This window comes from Leptonotus elevatus, chromosome 2 (assembly GCF_054856555.1).
Source record: "Leptonotus elevatus isolate MCC_2025b chromosome 2, RoL_Lele_1.0, whole genome shotgun sequence".
Lineage (NCBI taxonomy): Eukaryota > Metazoa > Chordata > Actinopteri > Syngnathiformes > Syngnathidae > Leptonotus > Leptonotus elevatus.
The window spans coordinates 33,126,733-33,142,396 of NC_141240.1; the positions used below are offsets into that span (position 1 = coordinate 33,126,733).

The following is a 15,664-nucleotide window of genomic DNA, read 5'->3' on the forward strand; positions in this document are numbered from 1 at the left end:
AAAAGTTTCATGACTGCATTTAAAAAGTGGACTTTGCAGTGTTTCATCTGCTCTCAAGATTTGGATGTAGCCTCACTTCACTCCCTTGCGTCCCTACATCTGAAAACCGATCCGAATCAGAAGGATATCTCCAGGTTTGAATTCTTTCTTGCTCAAAATGCCTTTTTAAGAAAAGTGTGTTTTTGCCACCTGTGGTGTGCAATTCCACAATACCAAACATTAAAATAGGATTCAGCAATTTAAAAAATAAAAATAAAAAAAGTTAAACCAAGATGCAAATTCTGCTGAAATTATGAGATAACACTTAAAAACTCAAATGAAATGATGTAGAGTGAGATTGAATGATGTAGATTACATCTGATTGTGGGAATTTTAACATGGGGAAAAAAAGAATGTTACTGTGAAAAATGTGTGAATTCTTGTAAAGGTGAAAATAGTTTCCAAGGTGAATTGAATCAGATGAACAGGATGGATGGCTTGAAGTGAATTTTTGCAATATGGTGAATTTGTATTGTTGGAATTGTTTAAGAAAGGTGGAAGTAGAGAAGTGTAAAAAAGATTGTTAGAACAATCATCGTAAAGTTTTTGGGTATGGAATAGCACCTCTGTGAATGCCTTCAGCATTCACACAATAAGGTTTGGGGGAGGTGTGTGCGTGTGTGTGTGTGTGTGTTGGGGGTGGGGGGGTCTTAATGCCACCCAAAAAAGCAACGACTGAAAACGAGCCGTTCGCTGAGTGGCTGGGACGATAGGATCGCCAGTCATGTGATTTGCTGGAAGAGAACACCCCACCCCCCCAAACCCGCGGGCCTGCCCCGAGTAGCCTCTGCTGGAAGTTTCCAGGAAAGGGGCCTAGCGGACAGGCTGTGAGGCCTCGGCGGGGAGACATTTGGCTCATTGAGAAAAACAAAAACACGCGGGCGGGAAGACTCTCCCTCTTACATAAGTCAGCCTCAATGATAGGAGAAAAAGGAGGGGAAAAAAATAGAAGAACCAGTCGGGCCGCCACTCCTCAGCTCGCTCGAGCGCTTGGCAAGCAAGACTAAAAGCGGCGAGGGCGGATGGCGATTGCGCAATCGTCCACGTCGAACCGATTGGAATGTGAAGCAGCAACAAAGACGACGTTTCTGATCAAGTGTCGCAACATGCCCAACAAGGAAGCCTCATTCAATAGATCAGCAGGCGGGCAACCGAGAATAGTGGTGCCTTGAGATAGGAGTTTGAATTTGTTCCGTGCCCACCCTTGTAACTCAAACAACATAAAATGAAGACACAAACAAATAAGAGTCTTCTTCTACTACTCCGTAAGATGCTGTAATATTATCATAGAGGCACAAGAAAATATGCTTGTGAATATTGTTATGTGATCCGTCTACAAGTGTTGCTTCATCGTTTAATTATTGATGCTAACTGTTAGCATGTAAATCACATTTTCTATAATACGTTAGCAAGCTAACCAGAGTCTCGCCATGCAGAGCTACAGTATCTGGTTTTGAACTTAGCTGAGAAAAACTCATAAGTTGGGTCACTCATATCTCAAGGTATTGCTATATTGATATTTCACTTATTGGTACGAAAATGTGATTACAAAATTTGCAGAGTCATGAAAACACTGGATTCCAAATTGCTAAACTTTTGCAAAAAGTACATCCCGACACCCCCATTGCGATACAAGACCCTTGACTTTTGAGTTTGTCAAGAAACAGCCGTGTCTTGACGGCCAATGTTTTTGTCTTGAGGTATGAGCAAAAAATAAATAAAAATGGTGATACATGTGCGCTTCTGGCCCCCGCCCCTTGATGGCGGCAGCACACTCACATCAATTCACATGGCTTTCCATGCAGTGGAAGGAAGAAGTGGAAGCTGCTTTGCTAACCACCAAAGATGGAGGAAAGAAAACATCAGGCTCTCACAAGTTCTGTGTTTGCAGGTCTTGTGGAGAGCAAATGTTATGGCTTTTTTTATTTATTTAATTGCAGTACAATAATGTTCAGTCAATTTTGTCTTATGGAATCGATTTTGTCATTTTTGGTGGTGCTGGAAACTAATTGCATTTTGTTCAATTTGTAATCAAGTATTTTGAGAACAAGTGGAGTGGCACAGGATCTAAACTGCATCCGACCATTTGCAGAAAGTTGGACTCAAGAAGTCAGACGGCCGAGGAGGTCCATGGAATTTTAAATAAATAATGAATAACTGTGATTTGTGATACGAGTGTCTTGAGATACAAGCTTGGCCACAGAACGAATTAAACTTGTATCTAAAGGATCTCAGTCGATCAACATCTTAACTACAGTTGACTTTCCCTCGTACGGGACTATTTTGAAAAAGTACGAAGAATAAGGTGCATACTTGTTTTCAAATGTAGGGAGGGAAATGAGTCAGAAAAATAAATACAGTAATCCCTCATTTATCACAAGGGTTACATTCCTGAGCACCAGCGCAATGGATGAAATCTGCAAAGTAGCAAGCAAGTATTGTATTGTATTATTTTTACATTATTTATTTTAATTCTTCATACATATACTTTCATTAAACAACGCATGTGAGATACAGGTATTATTTTTCTCCACATGGGGTCGCCATCCATCTATTAGTCATCTTTTCATTTGTCGCCATCTATTATAGTCTCTAATAGTCAGTTGCGAGAAATATTCATCACTTTCGCAATCTTTATCTTATTTTTCAAAAGGAGTATCAAAAGGTTCGTAGTCGGAAAGCTTCCCGAAAGACAGAACGTAACAGCATAATATCAATCATTTTTAATTCAACTATAAAATGCTGTACACAAAACACAGAAAAAAATAAGTTAAGAGGCGAACAATGAATAAACACTGCACAAGTTGTTCAAATAGATAGTAAGTCAATTTGTGGAAATGTTGTGTAGGGCTACTGGATGGATACAAAAACAAGTCTGAAGTCATGCAGGCTCTTGAACGGAACCGGGCCTAACATAAAAGTGTCCTTTTCATCTTTATTTAGGCTATTAGTTAACTCATTAGCAAATTCTCCATTATTATTATTATTATTATTATATATGATGGTAATTCCAATATCTCGTGTGTATTGGGTAAAAAATAAATACATTCGAAGCTGGTCTGTCACATGACATGTGGTCTGAGAACGTCATCATTTTGTATGCAGAATACGCACATATTCAAGTGTAAAGCTATTGATGATCACACTTTTTGTGCGTACGCACGTTTTGGTGCGTCTGCACGTTCGTGAATGAAGCCCATTCTCATTTCCTGCACGGTGGAGAGAAGAGGGCCAAGCGGATTTGGCCTGATAATACCGTACGCAAATCTGCAGTTTGTTTATATATTGGGTGCTTCGTCATCAAGTGATGTTCTTATGATTAACAAGTCATTACACATCACTGTCAACAACAACAATCAGAGCAGCAATAGGGACAGCTATTATAAGTTGGCGGTTGGTGCACAAGATAATCGTTAGAATTTTGAATGTGCTGCTAATGATCACTTATAATTTTGTTTAAAATGTGTATTTCACACTCTACATCATATTTACATACTTAGCATTTCATTGAAGCAAGATAATATGCTTTCTCTCAATACATTAAAAAAATGATATAGATCAAAGCTGAGGTTAGCATTGTGGTTTGACTTTAGGATGAGCAGACGTCCCGCGTTGGCCGGGACAGTCCCATTTTGAGCCTTGGGTCTCACGTCACCGGCAGATTTCGCCAACCTCATTGTTTTGTCCCGCTATCACGCAGGTCCTGTCCCGGCGTTTCTTTTGTTTTCTATGTGTAATGTGTCAATGACGCAGTTGTCATAGCGAGTCATACGATAAACCAAATAAAATAAAATTAACTGTTAAATTGCTTTCTATTTACTTCCAAATTCACGTTTGCGTTCTCATTAGCATCCGCATCAAATCGGAAGCAGGACGGACTTACATAGCAGGCGGTGACCATAACTAGTACTGTACTGACTGCTTACATATAAAAGAATCATGGGAAATGTAGTCCCACTATCCACTGTAGTCGCCAGCCGCAGCTGAGCTTTCTCGCGGTTTATTTCCAATGTTACAATGCGTGACTGGCGCGAGATGAAAAGCACAGCCAGCTTCCAATAGTCGTCGGGACAGAGAAAAAGAAGGTTGGATATTAGAGAGTGTATTGACCTGTTTTGCGCTGTTAAACAATCAACCAAGATAGCATTTAGCATTAGCGATCGATGCGCACGACGGCCGTCTTTCGCACCCCACCGCCCCCGGTTTACAAAGATTGACTAGCGATGATATTTGGTGAAATTTATTGTGTATACTGTATTAAATATTGTCCTGGGTTTTTAATTTTGAAAATCTGGTCATCCTTGACTTTACCCTCAGCAAGCGTTCCACTTTCTCATGTGGCAACTTTGCAAAATGAATTGCAAGCACATTGAGTTGCCCTGCGGTTGAAATGTGCGACAGAAATACAGTTGCCTTGGCTATGGACAATTTGTTCTAACTAGCGGTGGTTAGCTAATAATGTCTACCAGCGATATGCAGTTGAGTACTGCACAATAATAATAAAAAAAAAATCTTCAATGCACTGAACCTGCAGTGAGTGAACCACGATATAGTGAAGGACAATCTGAAAAATCTACTCAAGTACAGTAACTGCACTGGACTGTATTTGGACTTTTATGACTGTATTTGGACTTTTATGACTGTATTTGGTGTTGCTTGCCACCACTGAACACTTGTTTATGAATTCAGTTCAAACACTCCAACTTACAACGCATCATCATCATCCCCTGTGAGGCGACCTTCGACCCGCTCAAGCACGTTACGCCATTCAGGACTCAAACTCCGGCTGCGGCTCAATAAGGACGCTGGCGTCGTTCCCTCTGCCGCCACTCGGATCTAGGCAGGGCACCCCCACAGCGATCAGGCACAACCACGCCTGCAAACAACAACACGAACAATTCAAGTGAAGAGCAGTCATACATAAGCTCATTTTAAATGATGAGTCTTTGCAGTTCGCATTTCTACCAGTTGGGGGCGCAGCCGTTACAAATGTCTTCATGGTGGAGACCAGTTTGATTGTCAGTGTGAAATGTTGGCTTGAGTAGGTCAACACTTTGCTACTATTCTGTTGTATGAATGGCAACACGTTAATTGTCCTTTCTGTCATTTAGTGGAAAAGCTGAAATGTCTGCTTGAAACCAATATAGCAGACTTCCTTTGTGACATCCTAACCTGGCATTGCCTAATTGGCTTCCTTTTGCTAAGTGACATTTGCTTCAAGGGCTGAATTTTCCCCCCAAAATTATAATATTTGTATTTCTAAAAGGAGCACTGCAGTGGTGAATGTTACTTACCAAGTATCCCACAAAGGTCAAATATGCAACAGAGAGGAAGGCGGCCAGCACGTAGAGCCACACACTGCTGAGCGTGGTCACATAAAGCACCACAAAGTACACGTTGATGGCACACACCGCCAAGATGAGCAGGCCGCCCCAGATCTTAAACAACCTGCGGGAACAATGCGGGTCGGCAAGTGGGTGGCATCGGATGTTGATTGGGGCGGCGGACTCACAATCCATTGGCAAAGTCCTTCATGAGAGACGGCAAACTGGTGAACGTTAGGACGGGGATGAGGGCGAACGGAAGCTGTGACACACACAAAGACTTGATTTAAGCTATTTGTCTTTGGGAAGGTCCAAACACAATTGTAAATGTTTTTCCGTCTCTTTTTCTGTCACGCTTGTCCTCCTTAGGATTTCAGCTGACCAGGACTGGTCGCCAGCCAATTGAGAGGCTGTGAAGGCAACATGAGTGAGGATATTGGAGGGTAGGGGGGGCAGGGGACAGTAATTTTTTCTCTCATTAAAAATCTTTTCTCTCTTTGTTCCCATTAAAAAGTTTGTTGCTAGCTTGCCACCTGATTACTTTTACAATACAATCCAATAATAAAATGGATTGACAGGCAGAGGGCAGCCATCTTGCACTTCTGCCAATAAACTAAGAAAAGAAGACAAACTCGGCCAAAGCTGTGAAATGTAACAAAATCCCAATTTTAAGACTTAATTTGAGCTAGTCGTCTAATAAAGTTTGCTAATTTTGAAAACAACAACATAATGATGACAGAGCGACGGACCGACAGACATGTGAAATTAACAGAAACTGATACAATGACGGAAGCACGGTTAAAGTAACGATGACGGATTGACAAGGTGGTGATTACAGTTTGATTTGGCTTGAAATAATGACAGATTGACGATGACGGAAGGGTAGCTCGGCTGTTGATGAATAACGAATGACAGACCGCTAAAATCCATTGGAGTGCCCACCTCTGCAAAATTCATGGAAGTTACCACTTTCTGTTTAATAATGAAAACCAAACCTAAAGTAGTGCAGATTTTGGGATTAAAAAGTTTAATAATACTACTGGGAGAGTGTGTGTGGTGTGGTGGTATGCATGGTGAGTATTCCTCCCAAAGCCCAATATCCCCAACTTTTTGGGAGTAGTGTATGCAATCAAAACAAAACCTGGTCGACTCCTATCACAAGCGAGAAGATGCTCGATGAGAGACCTGCATGCTTTGCAGCACGTTGAGGAAGTCGTTCAAGCCAGTCAGATGCTGCACATCTTGAAAGACGGCAACCAGCAGCGTGGGCGCGATGGCCAGCGAGCGGGTCAGCGCCACCCGAGCGAAGCGAGACCATCGTAAGTTCAAGAAGCCCTGCGGGATTCAAACACGCCATCGTTCACAAGTGTGCCAAAAAACACATCAATTCATATCACAAACGCTCGGCACCCACCTCCATGACAAATTGGCCCGAGTACGTTCCCGTCATGGTGGAGCTCTGACCGGCTGCTAAGATGCCGATGGCCCAGATGTAGAGGGCCGCCGGCCCAAAGAAACAACCCAGGACCACTCCCTGAATACAAAAAGAAACCTCAAGCTGTTTCACATCACTACTGACTCACTCATCTAAACATGAATTTAAGAGTTACACATTATGTATAATTCAAACAATCACATAACTTTACTTAAAAGTCCACTAGCCCAATGCTAATATATAATAGAAAATAACATTTACGGTTAGAATTGATAGTTGCAGTTTTACAACCCTTTACAATGGCTTTTTGAACAAAATGGTCGAGCAATAAATAGACAGGCGATACTGCAAAACTCACAGGTTTATGTTATTTATCCTCTACAAAGAATAATTCATTTTACTGTAATTTACTGAGGGTGACTCATCTTTGTTTGTGTCTAAGTGGCCAGAGTGCGTGGCTGTCTTATACTGCCACCTGATGGCCAAGGTGAGAACACCAAAAGCAGCAGCACTTTTACAGTTACTTGAATTCAGAGGTGGCAAATCCAGGTCCAGAAAATATAAAACCTGCCAGTTTGGCTTTAGTCCCAGGAGCTAGCTAGCTAGCTCTCTAGCTAGCTCTCTAGCTAGCTCCCATGGTGCTCATTTCCCTACTAGGGAGCTGGCTAGCTAGCTAGCTAGCTAGCTAGCTAGCTAGCTAGCAAGCATCGATGGCTAAAGCCAAACTGTGGCAATTTTTTTCCTTTCTGGACCTGGATTTGCCACCTCTGTTTGAATTGAAGCATTAAATCGTGACGAATTCTTGACATTCTATTCAATTATGTTATGTTGAAAAATTTAGATAAGATCCAGAGTCTTGTGTAAGGTGTTGGATGCCAAGAAACAAACAGAACCTTGACCTCATCTGGCCCTGCTCTACTAGCCTGAATGCAGTGCTTTTCATTTGTCAGGGTAATAAAAGCCGTACTTTGTATTTGCATGAGACAGAAGTGCCACCCTCAAAACGGAATGATTTATTTGATACTGTACGAAGGGTTTGACTGAAGAACGTTTTAAACCTTTCAAACCTTGCAACGGTTTGAAATTGTAAAAAAAAAAAAAAAGCCCAATGTCTCTTTTATGTCTCCCACGTACATATGTTGTAAATATGTGGGAAATGAAAATGTGTACCCCTTTGTAGATGTCCACTTCTAGAGTGTGGTTGTTGAGGGGAAACAGGTGTGAGTGAGGACTTCCCGTTCGGTTGCAGACGCTGTTCTGCAATGAAAATGCCAAACAACTGAAGCAAAGAAACTAGTGAAAGTGCAAATACAGACGAGAAACTCACCACTTCTACGTTTGTGCGCTCGTAGAAGGCCTCGGCGAAGACAGCCACCACAAACACGTTAATGATGAAGGACACCAACAAGGCTATGCAGGACTCGATGAAGAAGTACTTGTTGGCCTCACTGATCTGCTTCTTGTTGGTCCGGTCCACCTCTCGAGACTGAAGAGGACATTTGTGAGCACCCGCTGGTTGGTTGCTGCAGCATCACAGGAAACGAGAGCAGGGCGTCACCTTGACCAGAGCGGAGTGGAGGTAAATGTTGTGGGGCATGATGACAGCTCCCACGATGCCCACCGCCTGACCGAGCTGGACGGGGCCGCAGCCTTGGCAATACGGCACGAACATCCCCATCAGCAGCTGGCTTTGGTTTGGACGCACCATCGCGTACTGGCGGAGACGAGGACGAAAGAGACGTGTCGGATCGCTCATCACGCCAGCAGTCCGTGCAAAATAGAGCCAACGTTGCTTTGACTTGACTCCATCATCTACAATACTTTCTTCTCAAAGTGTGGTGAGTGGGGATGCATGTGAAAGAATGACTGCCCAAAGTATAGTACAGTTGTACCTTGAGATACACGCTTGTAACTCAAAACACTCAACTCTTAAAGCATCTTTCCTTGTTGAAATAAATGAAAATGCTATCAATCCATTAACGCCCCCTCCCCTCCCCCACACACCAAAATTTAAAAAAAGAATAAAAAGAAAAAGAAGAAAAAGAAAAATAGCACTCTATATAACATTATATTATCTGTAGATTAACTCATTCACTCCCAGCCACTTTCACTTAAGTCATAGGTGTCAAACTCCGGTCCTCGAGGTGTTGGAGGTTTCCCTCTTCCAACACAAGCCGATTCCAATCAGCAGGATCGTTATCAGGCTTGTGCAGAGCTTGCTGATGAGCTGATCATATATCAGCTGTGTTGGAGAACGGAAACATCCAAAACCTGCAGGACCGGAGTTTGACACCTATGACTTAAGCAGTCCCCTTCGCTCCCGGCTATTTTACTGGATTTTGACTGATGTTGCAAGGCCCCACAGAATATTGTGTTCTATTGCTATAAAAACATGGAACCTACCAAAAGAAAGATTAGAGTCTCTTCTTTCATAAGGAAAAAAGTATATTTGTATCTGTTCCCGTTTTTGCAGCAATTAGCATGAGAATATAGCAAAGTTTCATCATTATTAACAAATCTGTTTAAAACACTGGAGGAAAGAGCTTTTTTGCAACATGGCCCTGCTTGAACTCATACTATCTGCTGCCACCTGCTGGCCTTTTTTTTGTAATAACTACCATTGTTTTAAGCGACCTCTTCAGGTTAGAGGCTGCATCAAAGCTAGCTAGCAAAAAAAAAAACATTTAAAAAAAACGTATAAATACGTTGTTGAGACCCTGGCAATATTTAAAATTGAATGTTTTTATACATTTTTGGGAGCAGATGAGTTTTAAAGATCCAGGCCACACTTTTTTGAAAGTATTTTTTTTAAATAATTTTTGATGTCCTTTTCCCCTCCTAAGCTAGTTAATGGTAAATGATATGTAAATAAGATTTGCTCTGAGTGGTCACTGTTCTTCTTCATTTGAATATGGAAAGCAGCCTTGTATATGGCCCGACTGCATGGTAGCTTTCGAGGCTGCACATACAGTATAATGTACTGTAAAAGATACAATATACACTTTTTTTTATGTCTTAAAATTATTTTGCCTTAAAATATTGTATTTTTCCTTTAAATGTACATTTACCTTACCTTTTGTAAATAAATAAAGCTGCCTTGCCTTAATAAGCAAGATACATTGCGCCAGGTATTCACTATTTCATCCTTAGGTACATTATAAATTCTAGATACTGTAGAGTAAAATCATTTTGCAAAAAAAAAAAGTGAACTTATTTACTGCTGTCAAACAAACCCCAAAGCAAAATGTAAGCAGATACATTTTTGTACCTCATATCCAAACGTGATGGCCATAAGAATGATGAGCAAACCGAAGAAGGCTTCCAATTTCCTGAGTCCTGCATGACGACCAGAGACAAATTTTGTTCCCAGCTGCATGTTTTTCTGCCTATTTTGGCAACAAATCTGACTTACCGTACTTGTCCAAAAAGAGGAAGGCGACTGTGTCGATAATGGTGATAAGGACGCCACCCCACAAAGGAATCCTGTCAGCGGTTGTAACAACGACAGCGCTAAGACAGCATTTGAGAACAAGTGGATAGTTTTGGCGCAAGTTCGCACCTGCCGGAAGAGAGGAGGCTGAAGGCAATAGCGCAGCCAATCACCTCCTGCATGTCGGAGCCGATGATGGCCAACTCCACCATCAACCACAGGATGATGCGGGGAACCTGCGGAAAACACAGAAATGATAATAAATATACAGACAGGCTTTTACATACTATGCTGTCTCACATACTCCCAATTTGGTATTTGCAAACTCGCACATTGACCTTTTTTTTCTTTAGGAACCTGACCTCAATTTGCCTGTGTGTAAATGGCAAGGCAAAAGGGAAGTTTATTGACTTGTACTGTTTATGTAAAATATTTGTTTGCCCATATGTGATGTTAGGTCAGTTTGTGCTAGCGTGTTATTTATACTAGGATGCTAGCTAGTATTATTTATGTAGATATTAGCCACATGTGACACTGGTTTGTTTGTGTCAAATAATTAAACTACTAAAAACAGTTGTTGGTCATTCATGTTCAGTGCGTGGATGCTTTACGATCCACTATGCTTTGAAGTGATTTGCTGCCATCTGGTGGTTTATGTATGCAATTACACGCCCATTTATTTCTTTCTTTTTTAATAGCACGAGGTCAGTTATGACACAAACGCACACGCACCCCTTGAAAAGCATTCAATTGGGGAGATGAGATGATGAAATGAGGTGACTAAAAAATGCCTCTGTTGTCGTTTGAAGCTGAGATGTTGTGAGGTCACTCACGGTGCGGTAGTGATGGTGGCAGACTTGGGCCAGGTGCATCCCGGTGACGACGCCCAGCCGGGCCGACAGCCTCTGCAGCAGCAGGCCCATGACGGTGGCCACCAGCAACACCCAAAGAAGCTGACAGCGAGACAACGTGTCCAAAATTGTTATCATTGACCCACAAAAACTGGCTTGGGGGTCCATTTTTTTATTTTGATTCAACCCCTGTAGCCAAGGAATTTCTTAGACATGTCTATCATAAGACCCACAAAAAAGTCTGCCGGAAAGAAAAAAAGAAAAAAAGAAAAAAAATCACAGAAAGTCAGCCATTTTGGTTTGAAGCAGCCATTTTAGTATGGAAGCAAAGTTTGGTCACTTGCCAAAGACAAAACTCTTAATAAGTCAACTCCACAAGGTCAGAGTTCAACAAAACGGAGGCATTTTCATATTTAGGAAGAAATGCTAGAATGGTGTGTACGGAGCAGGAGGACAAATCGTGAAAGACAACAGAAATCCAGTCCGTCTCACTGCTGCCTTTTACTGATGTGCAAATAAAACAGGATCACTTTGAGTCTCTTGCCAGTTTCAAAAAGAAGATCTGCACCTTAAAACCAGCCTTTGCTCCAGACTGCAGGTCCGACTCGATGTTTCCCGGGTCCAGATAGGCGATGCTCATCAGGAAGCCCGGCCCGGTGTAGGCCCACAACTTCCGCAGACTAAAGATCGTCTGCTGTTGAGAGCAATTACACTTTTCTACACAGCCCCAAATTATGATGATAATGATAACAATATGTAACATACAGACATGACAAAATGCTCATTTAGAGCCACATATGGCTTTAAAAACAATTTGTGACGTCTGGGTAAGCAAATGGAGCGCATCCCGTAAATCTCATCCCCGACACGACAGCTGTGTCATTCATCCCAAATTTCTGTGGATTACCTGGGTGTCATCTTGGGGGACAGGAACCCGCTCCTCCAAATAAGTACCAGAAGCGGCTCCATAGTTGTGTCTGTGGAGGAAGGCGCCCTGGTGTGTGTGCCTGGTCTGGATCACAACCTTCTTCCCATGGACGCCACCCTCTGAATTGTCTCACACACACACACACACACACACACACACACAAATGCATAATGACTACCCACATATCAAAGCACCCAAAGCCCCCCCTGGTTTTAATTATTATTTTTTGTTGTTGTTGTTGTTGTTGTAATCCTGCTAATGAACAAAGACAATACTTCTTTGCACTCTTTCCATACTTTTTTTTTTTTAAACTCTGGAATAGCAATGACATCCCTGGGTCAAAATGACCCAGGTTGAACCTAATAAATTCTACAAAATTTTCAGAAATTTAAAAAATGTTAATATACAATTAGTTTAATCTCATAATAACTCAGTCACTAAAAAATCCAATCAGTGCTTCCTCTTACAGGTCATGCTTCAGATTTTTTTAAAATAACAAAATAAAAAAAATTAACAATAAAACGTTTAAAAAAAAACATTTACAAATGCATAAACAATTTTAATTATTAAATTATGCTGATTATACATACCGAAAAAGTACTTTTACCATTTATTTTAACTTTCAAATGGGTTAATTTGACCCAAAACATAGCAGGAGGGTTAAACAAGGCTACAAATCTTAACAGCTGAGGGAATCAAATAATTTTAGTTTTTCTCATTCTAATAAATCAAGAGGGAATGTAAAATAATTGTAATATTATTTTTAAATTTGATAAAAATAAAGGATTTTTCATGTTTGTCCTCCATTGCTTTTACTGACGTCTTTGGGTTTTGCCATCGTAACGCCATTAAGGTCAAATTCAATTTAATTGGGTCGAAAACGGAAGTCCCAATTTCGGTGTGGACAGGTGACAAGTCAACTTCACGCAATCAGCGACCGTCATGAATATGTGACACTGTTAAGATGATGTTGACAAATTAGCCACCTTGCCTGTCGGCGTCTTGTGGCTCATCTTCGGTGGGAACGCTCGGGGGCAGAGAGGAGATGTGTACGTTCTCAGGTAAGGGGTCCCTCGTCCTGGCTGCAAGCACAAAGACCAATACTTATTAACAACAGCACAAAACACACACACACACACACACATTTGTCTTTGTATCATCGCGGGGACATCTCATTGACTTGATGCATTTCCTAGCCCCTTCCCCTAACCATCAAAAATGATTGCCTACCCCCAATCCTTACCCTAACCTCAACCATAACCCAATTCGAACCTAAACTCTAATCCACCAATCCGGCGTCGGGAGTCGGACAGTGTTGGGCCGACAGCATGCGCCGTCTGATCAGTGTATAAATTACGAGAACGAGAAGGGGACAAAGCTTGTTCCAGCGCCCGTTTTCGCTTCACCAGCTGGTCGCCGCGTTTACCCGGGCGCTGCTGTCAACATCGGTATGAGTTGTTTACGTTTTTATATCCCGCCCCCGTAAAGAGGTTGCTGTTTGCCTTTAGGAATAATGACTACCGCCGCCGATGGTACGGCGGGGAATTACTTCTCGCGCATGCGCTGAAGGTACGTAATAGTCGGTGCAGTGTGTATTTACGTGATTTTTCTACGCGGCGTGCTGACGTCTGGGCCGGATTGGTGTATCTAGGCCTTAAAACCAAGTATTGAGCCTCAAAAAGAAGTCTGAACTTGTGGGGATCACCAAAATGTCCCCACAATTTCAAGTTGGTCCCCACAATGGTAGTTAAAGTTGGAAAAACAAGCGTGTATGGGCCCCACAATGTAGCAAAGACAAAAGGCACACGCGCACACACACACACATACACGCGCGCACACAGAAAAGGCTGCACAATTCATCAGCTCATAAGTGATGCAACAAAAGCGACATTCTACACTAGTGTTGGGAATCTTTGACTGTCTTTTCTTTTCCCGGTCTGCGATTCAATTCAGAATCGATTTTCGATTCAGAATGACAATTGATTCAAAATGATTCGATTGACAATGAATACTGCTTCAATTTATAGATGTGCAAAGTAAGAATCGTCATGATCTACTCCAGTCTGACTCGCTAATGCTAATTAGCGCACTACTCACAGCACTTTTATCACTCAAAAGAACAGCTATTCATACAAAACGCTCAAGAGTTTTTTTGTTGTTGGTAACATGACATGTTCCATGTGTGGTGCACACGACGTAGGTTGCCCACCCCTGACCTATAACTTCATGCATTGTTTTTGCAGGTTGTCCTAAAAACATGAAATGATATGTTGTGACTTGACTGATGGGCAATATATGTGCCCTCATTCTTTAATCTGGCTCACCAGGCAGGCTCACATGATCAAAAGTCATGGAATATTTGATGCATTTAGTTAACTGCAAACCTAATATATGCTAAATATATTTTTTAAAATTAGTATTCAAATATTGCATTCAATTTATAGTTAAATGCCAAGACATCCATTTTTACATTTGAAAAATGTCACAGCACATCACCAATAAAAAGTGTCCCAAAAATATGAATAATGAAATCATGATGAACTCACTTTGCATTGGTTCGTGTGAAATGTTGAATAGTTAAACACTTGCATGACTGGCAACAGGTGGACATCCCAAATGATCTCTGCACCCTGGATAATCGCTGGTTTATTGCACACCCTTTGCAATTAATTTTGTTATTCAAAAATATATATACTGTACAGAATGTTTTGAAATAGTTGGTTAGTGGGTATTATTTAAAATTAATTGCAAACATTTAAAAATCGGATTACTGCGTATTAAAATAAACTCTATCACATATCTTACCTACACCTCGAATGTTTAAAATCTAATATTGCCCTTGAGCACAAAAGCACGGAATTTAAAATGAACGAAGGTTTACGCGTAGTCAACCGAAAATTTATTCCTCTCTGGTCTAGTTTGTGATCGAGTGAATTTTCTTCAGGAGAGGGAAAGAGAGCAAAAAGGGAAAGTTACAAGCATCAGAAAGCACAACTCACCTGGTCGAAGGAAGGAGAACATTCCGAACAACTGCCAGATTGGTTGTTGTTCGAAGGCGCTGAGTTTCGAACGAGGAAGTAGAAGGCGGGCTTGAGTTTGGACATTGGCCCTGAGTGAGTGTTTCCCCACACACGTGTATGTGTGTGGGTGTGTGCGCGTGTGGATGTTTTTGATTGAAAGGTGAAGGCGGCTCTTTGCGACAGACGCTAGGTGGCAACAAACGCCGGTTTAGTTGACTCCTTCTTCTTCTTGTCTGACTTGAATAGCGCTTTGGCAACCAGCATTCAAGCGCACTAGCGCCATCTAGCGGACCAGAGTTTATAACAGTAGCTAAGCTTGACGACCCAAGAAGATTCTCGTTTCTCGATGTTAAAAAAATAAAAAGTTCGTCTTTATCTCAGTACTGTTATATAATCACTGATTGCTATTATTTGGCAGCATTATCCAGATCCATACGATGCAAACTGTTCGTTTGTGGCTTCTTCAAAACATGAAAGATACATTTTTGCTATCATCTCATTTTTGTGTAGAGCAATTATCAACCAAAAAATAATCTTCCCACAATTTCAATATATTTTTCAACAAATTTGGCATTTATATGACAAAATGAATAACAAGACCAAAGGAACAGTTCCTCATCATGTGAAGGAATTCCAC

At 41.4% G+C, this 15,664-nt stretch overlaps 1 protein-coding gene across 2 annotated transcripts; it reads right to left on the reverse strand.

Moving 5' to 3' along the window:
• Nucleotides 1–2,747: 2,747 nt before the first annotated feature.
• Nucleotides 2,748–15,244, reverse strand: LOC147179679 (natural resistance-associated macrophage protein 2-like). 2 transcript variants are annotated; one of them, XM_086067659.1, is made up of 16 exons: nt 15,007–15,244; nt 12,994–13,089; nt 11,987–12,126; nt 11,648–11,773; nt 11,062–11,181; nt 10,358–10,464; nt 10,211–10,281; nt 10,067–10,134; nt 8,357–8,512; nt 8,126–8,284; nt 7,969–8,055; nt 6,778–6,897; nt 6,549–6,698; nt 5,552–5,625; nt 5,334–5,487; nt 2,748–4,915 (listed from the first exon to the last, which is right to left on the reverse strand). In XM_086067659.1, exons 1-16 carry the CDS (start codon nt 15,026–15,028, stop codon nt 4,808–4,810), a joined length of 1,758 nt encoding a protein of 585 aa, XP_085923785.1. In that variant the 5' UTR covers nt 15,029–15,244; the 3' UTR covers nt 2,748–4,807. The 2 variants fall into 2 exon arrangements, with proteins under 2 accessions (XP_085923785.1, XP_085923784.1); XM_086067658.1 differs by having other exon boundaries at nt 11,987–12,135.
• Nucleotides 15,245–15,664: the final 420 nt, after the last annotated feature.